This window comes from Charadrius vociferus, unplaced genomic scaffold (genome assembly GCF_000708025.1).
Source record: "Charadrius vociferus isolate BGI_N301 unplaced genomic scaffold, ASM70802v2 scaffold2, whole genome shotgun sequence".
NCBI classification, from domain to species: Eukaryota; Metazoa; Chordata; class Aves; order Charadriiformes; family Charadriidae; genus Charadrius; species Charadrius vociferus.
This window is the reverse complement of record NW_009647595.1, coordinates 2,346,641-2,353,112: the sequence shown is the minus strand read 5'-3', so window position 1 is coordinate 2,353,112 and position 6,472 is coordinate 2,346,641. Positions and strand designations below refer to the sequence as shown.

General features: G+C 40.5%; 1 protein-coding gene across 1 annotated transcript in view; it reads right to left on the bottom strand.

Annotated features, from left to right (window-relative positions):
- Positions 1-138, bottom strand: part of NOV (nephroblastoma overexpressed) — a 6,130-nt gene extending 5,992 nt beyond the window's left edge. The window contains exon 1 of the mRNA XM_009881032.1: positions 93-138. Coding sequence (XP_009879334.1) covers positions 93-138 — 46 coding nt within the window. The remainder of the gene's footprint in view (positions 1-92) is intronic.
- Positions 139-6,472: the final 6,334 nt, after the last annotated feature.

Sequence of the window (6,472 nt, the reverse complement as noted above, 5' to 3'; positions counted from 1 at the left end):
CCCGACCCGCCCCGGTTTGCCTGCAGGCAGCTCCAAAACCAGCTATAAATTGTAGCCGGTTATAAATGGTAGGGAAGTATGATGGGCCTCACTGCTGTTGAGGGGTGGCAATGCCATGGACTCTGGCATGGCCAACATGGGCGTTCCAGACCGGCTCCCCCAAACACAAGCACCTCATGGGGCTGCACTACTTCTGGCCCTGGCCTGAGGCCTCTGGAGCTTTGATGGCATTTGGGTGGCCGCAAACGGGGCCCATGAGGATAAAGGGGTGTGTGGTGATCTGTGCTGCTCAGTGAAGTCTCCATTTTCCAGTCACGGCCACTGTTGGTTACCAGAGGGGTGCGGGTGTATCAGGTGACGGTACAGAGGAGGTACAGGGCGCTCTCTGAGGCTGTGCACCATTAAGCTCGTGAGGAGCTGAAAAGGTAGAGAGGCTCTACGCATGGCGTGTGTGACCGTGGGAGACACAGAGCCGACGTGTCAGGCCTCAGGAATGCTTGCGAGAAGTAACTCCAGTGCTCTGTGTTGTGCAGTTATTTTAGTGTGTGCAGGGCAGATCTGGGCCAAGTGCAAGGGAAACTAAATCTGTTAACAGGTTTTACTTGTCAGGAATTGCCTTCTGCCCAAGGCAGGCCTTCTTGGGTCTTGCTAGTATAGAGATATTCTCTGTCCTTGGTTGTCTGGGGCAGATAATGTGCACTGTATTCTGTTGTGGCTTGTTAAAGAGAAAATATTTGAAAAATAAACAAAAGTTGTAGACAGACTAGTGAAAACAAGATGCCTTTTAAGCTTAAGACATGACACAAGTGGTACTCATGAATTTACAGGGCTGCTGTAGCTCTAAGCCAAAGAAATACTCAGCACAAAAACAAATCACCAGATACAAGTTTTGTTTTGAATAAAAGTCATCATTCCTTTCTTGATGCTGAATAGCAGCAGCGGGGTTTCTGGAGAAGCCTGTCATTCTGGCCAAAGCAGACTTCACTGGTCACATTTGACCCTTCGTTTTCTCATTCACAAACATCAGGACCAGGCAAGGGGAGCATTAGGTTACTGAAACCTTATTAGCAGCTTGAGCATGGGTTTGAGGTTATTTCAGTCATTCACTGCCTTACAGGTCATTTTCTTATCTCTTTTTTCTTTTTTTTTTTTTCTTGGCTTCTTTGCATCTTGCTTCTGATTTAGGCAGTCACTTTTTGCAGTACCTTGCTTGTGAACAGAATGACCAATGTCCTTGGCCAGGTGTTAAGATTTGCTAAAGAGAAGCAGTGCTGATCCTGTAGTTTTCCCAGAATCAGGACTGTAAGCCAGAGGGGCACATACAAGGTATGGTTTTGCCTGTCCTTCTGTATATGAATCTGATGAGGTTTTCAGTGCCGATTATCATTCACAGCCACTGAAAGTTACCTTCCCTTTCAGTGAGGTTACTTCACACCACTCTGAAAGATCTTCTGGTCTATAAAAAAGGTTTCACCACATAAAACTGCAGAGAGAATCAAAGAAATTAAAAGAATATTTACTAGTGTACTTAATTTGGAAAACAATAACTGGATTATGTTCATTTAATAATTTTTTTAAGTCCTTGTTTATTTATAAAGTACCAGTTATGAAAATAAGGTGATGCTGCAGTTTTGTACAATAGGGCCAAATACCTTTCCCTGGACATTTCAGTCCCTCCAAAGCATGCATAGTCTGGAATCCATTGGAACTACCAGTTCTAGGATGCTTCTTCATCTTCCTAACAATGCATCTTTTTATCTGTACTTGTTCTACAACTTTTTTAAGGGTGACATACTTTTCTTATCACATGAAAGTACCCTTTGTTACTCCTCACAGAGTAAAATAATGATCAGGTGGAGGGGTTTCTTTCTGGCTTAGCTGGCAACGAATAGCGTTTATTCATGATATAAAATTAGTAGGTACAAATAAATATTTTAGTTTCTCTGGGTTTGCTTTTTTTAAAGAACTGTATTTAAGCGAATTAATATTTGGGTTGCCACCTTGGCTCTAGCTGTTGCAAAGGGTAATCCCTCCTAATATGAAAAGAAATTAACCTCTGCTCTTCCCTTTGCAGGAAGGCAGTCGGAGAACAGTGTTGAGAGTTTTGAGTTCAGGAACAGAGTCCAGCAGCAGGGTCCCAAGATTGAGAATATACTTAAGGGCTTTCCTGCACCAGGGTTGGAGACAAGAAAACTGTTGCATGGTACCCAGTAAAAGGAAAACAGGTCAGTAATCTATAATTTCTGACCATTAGGGACATAACCTGTGTAGGTATATAAAAGACTAACTAGGGGTTGTGGAGGAGAACAAACTCTGAAGTGTTCTCTAATCTTAGCTTTAAAATTCAGCTTCTCATTGTTGTGAATGCTTAAGGAAGCCAGCTAATGTGCCTCGTGCTGCACTTAAGCATTGTCAAGACACAAAGTGCTTTTTAGATATCTTTTCTTTCTGGAAGGGGTGCAACTTTGTACTTAACTGCAGATAGTGTATACTCAAAGTCAGCAGCAGCTGGTATGAGGTCCTATATGGGCCAGTATCAGCCTTTGCAGTCAAAGGTTGCTCACTCTGGATTTCCATCAGTCTGCCTTGGGCTAAGTCTCTGGCATGGCTGTCTGGACATGATCTTTATTCAGACCGTTAGCTCCATAGAGCTAATAACCCTAAATGTGTCACTTTTACCCATCCTTTTTACTTCCACATCGCCAGATGGGTTATGTATGTTTTACCATCAAAACACCAAAGCAAGCTCTGTCTAAAAGACTGGAAGCAGAAGTTACAAATAAAACTGGCCTAACTCTTAGAAAATTTCTTGATCCTGTTTCTATCCAGAGGTATCTAAGTATGTATCAAGCATTACAAAAATCAAGCATTCATGGTAAGATCACTCTGTTTAAAGCCAACCTCATTTCCAGCCTCCTGTGAAGGCCAGTGTTTCACAACAAGCAGCCCCACAGAATTCTCTTCCATTCTTTGTGTATGGCAAGTGATGCAATTTTTAGAGAGTAAATTTGTCATAAATACCACATCCTTCTCTTTCTGCTCTTTTGTCGTCCTATTTTTTACCACTACAAGTGTAAGGTGGATGATTTATGCCTTGCCCTGCACTACCTCATAAATTTATGCCCTCTCTGGTAATCTACCTCACAAATCACAATTTTTTCTTAAATATATGTTGTAATTTTGGATTTTTAGCTAGCTCTTCTCAGCCTAGAAGACAGCTGTAAATTCCTAACATCTTTGGGGGTGTTTATGTTGCACATGACCTAAATATGGAACAAACAAAAGTTATACGAACACCCCAGTAAATTCATACTATCAGTGAGGTTATCAGCTTTCCATACACATTGACATATCAATAGCATGCCGTCAGACTTGGTAACAAACTGCATTGGTTCCTCCCGCAACGTATGGTAGCAGCATAAGAGGTTCTCCAGCTACAGATGAAATGGCTATAACTAAAACAGTCCTATCTGTCTGAGCTGGTAGAGGTGCTTGTGAGGTATGAATGGTGTTGCTCGCTTGGATGTCTAGGTACCTAAACTAATACTTAGGGTCATCCTGATGGTCATTCTCACCTAGCCTGAGCCATTCAAATCAACCTGCCCTGACTACAGCATGCTTTGAGGTATGTACCACAGTCATTGTGGTTCAGAAAAGATCTATCCGAGGTTCAAGTGAACTCTCCTACAGTTGTCTCTGCTTATATGACTAGTCTATAAGTACTGTGGAGATTTGAAGTTGCTGTTTCACTTCATGAGTTTTCAGCCTTCTGCCTCCTTGACTTCTGTACATGCTACCAGAAGAGTTAATCCAGACATGAACATTTAACTGGGCTTTTGAGTTCATCCTCAACATTTAGGGCTTTAATACTGATGAATGGTGTGACTAATCTTGAAAATGGTTCCTGAACTACAAATATGAAACTTGTACGCTGGTGACATTACTTCTGATGTCGGTGTTAATGAAGTGCTTTATTTCTCATCGAGCTATTGAGAAAAGATGAGATTTTTTCCTATGAAGATCAATACAAATTCGTGAATGGTCCTGGCAGCTTTGGAGAGAGACTTAGTGTTTCCTATTCATAGTAGGATGCCTGTTCCCATCAGCCAGCAGAACTGTGTTCATAGAAGCTCTTATGTATTTTGATGTATATGTCCCTTTCAACAGGATCAAGTGGATAGCATCAATACCCAGAAGATACCCTGAGTATCTTCTAGATACTGTGAAACTTCTGTGAAGGAAAATGGACCTGAACCAAAAAAGGCTAGTCTGCTTGAAAATGATCAAAGGAGCAACAGTAGTTGACCATGAATAAGACAGTCTGTTTCTGAAAAGATCTGTTCATGCTGAGACAGTTTACTGGTAATCCTGTTGCGTATGTCATGACAGGGATGATGACGTTACTGCTGGCCATTGGCGGTCAATAAGATCATGTTTGCTCTTGCTGAGTAAACCAGGCCAATGAATTTTCCCCAGTAGTGCATGCACTGAACCCAAAGACTTCTCTCTTCAAAAAACATTCTGCATCAACTGAAAGATGTATATTCCAGGAAAGCAGCAGGTTTGTTCAATGATAAGCACTGTTAACTGTGTCATTATTTTAAGTAGGATTTAAGGTATAATTATTTTTTGTGGCGGTATTATCAGAATCAATCCCCCAGACTTAATCACGGTTGTGGTTTTGAGTTGAGATTAAAAATGAATTATCCTTTTGCCTACAGAAGAGTACTTGTATTTTTTATTTTTTACACTGTTTTCTGTGGTGTTTTACAATTCCATTGGGCCTATGCAACAATACTGTTAGTTTTGCAATACTTAAGAGTTGTGCAAGTGACAGTGATTTGGATTGTGGGTTTTTTTGAGATATGCCTTGTGTTTCATCCAAAAAGAACAGTTTTGGCAAATTAGAATTTTGGGAAAAATGTGTTGGAAGCAAAATATTTTAGAGGGTTTTTAAGACATATTTTTACATACAATTGAAGAAAACTTTGGAATGAAACAGCATTTCATTTAAAATTGAAACATCAGTTAGAAAATGCCAGAATTAATTACATGGAGATGAGGAGTTGCATCATTACTTTTGACTCAGACAATTCTATGTGCTGAAAAGAAATTCACAGAATGTTCCAGTTTATTCCAATTTGCATGTTCCACCAAAAAAGTTTCATTGGTTTCTTTCCTCCAGACCTATTTCAGCTATAGAGTCTGCTGGGAATACTTATAGCACAAGTCACCAGGTGAAGTTACTACATATGGCTTTGTTGTTTTGGGGAACATAAGAGGAATTTTAGGTTTCTAAGAAAGCGTCTATTATTATCTTCTCATTTGTAATTGGTTCTAATATCTAAAAAGTGAGAACATTTGTCCTTTGTAGTCAGAAGAGTGCAGGTGGAAGTGTTAGCTGTGGTTTCGTGGGGGCTGAGATTTTTAGAAAAGAGAGCCAAGAAGCACAAACATGGTATCCATACTGTTACAAATAGTACAAATAGTAGAGTTGGACTGGCTCATGTCCACACTGCTTAGGGCTGTCATTCTTTAGAGCAGATACTCTTTGTACACACTAACAAGCTTTTAATTTTTCATCCCCTGGGATTCTCTGTACCCATATGGCCATAAAACATAGCTACTGTTTTGGGGAGGGGGGATGACTGAACAAAGTGCTTGAAGTAACATAAGGGCTGTGCTGCAGCCCACCAAAATAATGTTTTTATACAAGGAACCTGAGGGTAGGTGTTGCATACCATGGGGTGTGGTATGGCTGCCTGCTCCTATTTAGGGTGGTAGTGTGTGTGTGTGTGTATGTTCGGTAACTCACGTACTGTAGTGCTGATTTGTACTACATTGGAAAGCAAAGGGATGAGACTTGTGTCAGAAAAGGGTCATTAATATTTTCTCTCAAAGGAAATGAGACAGTCTTTATTTGCTTCTTTAATTCGATTTTAAAGTTTATTAACCCTAAATGTATAATTATGCTTTGTATCTGAAATGACAAGATTGACATTACTATTTTGGGTCCATTTTACTGCATTTACTGATAATGGGTAAACAGTCGGGAAAATTTGCCTTTCTTTATTCACTGAATAAGACTCATTTTGGCACAGAGAGCCAATAAGGTCTTTGAGGAACGTATCACATAATTTTGTTTCAAAAGCTTCCGTAAGAAGTACATGAACAGGTCATATGGGTTTTTCTGGCTCTTCCCGGATGAAAGAGCTATGACATGGGTGCCTCTCGGATTGCTTTTGAGAATGAGAATACCTGCGTGAGTAAGGGCAGGAAGAAGAGGCTGGCAATTTGGAGAACCTAATGGTGGTAAAATGGGTGTTCTGCCATCAGACACTTAGTTCAGCAGAGTGGGGTTTCCCCATCTTTTTTTTTCCTTTCTAAAGAGTAGCTGTTCTTCAGGGCATGTCTGAGAGAAAGGCATATGGCTAATGAGATCCTAATTCAGCTAATTGACAGTTCCTGACAT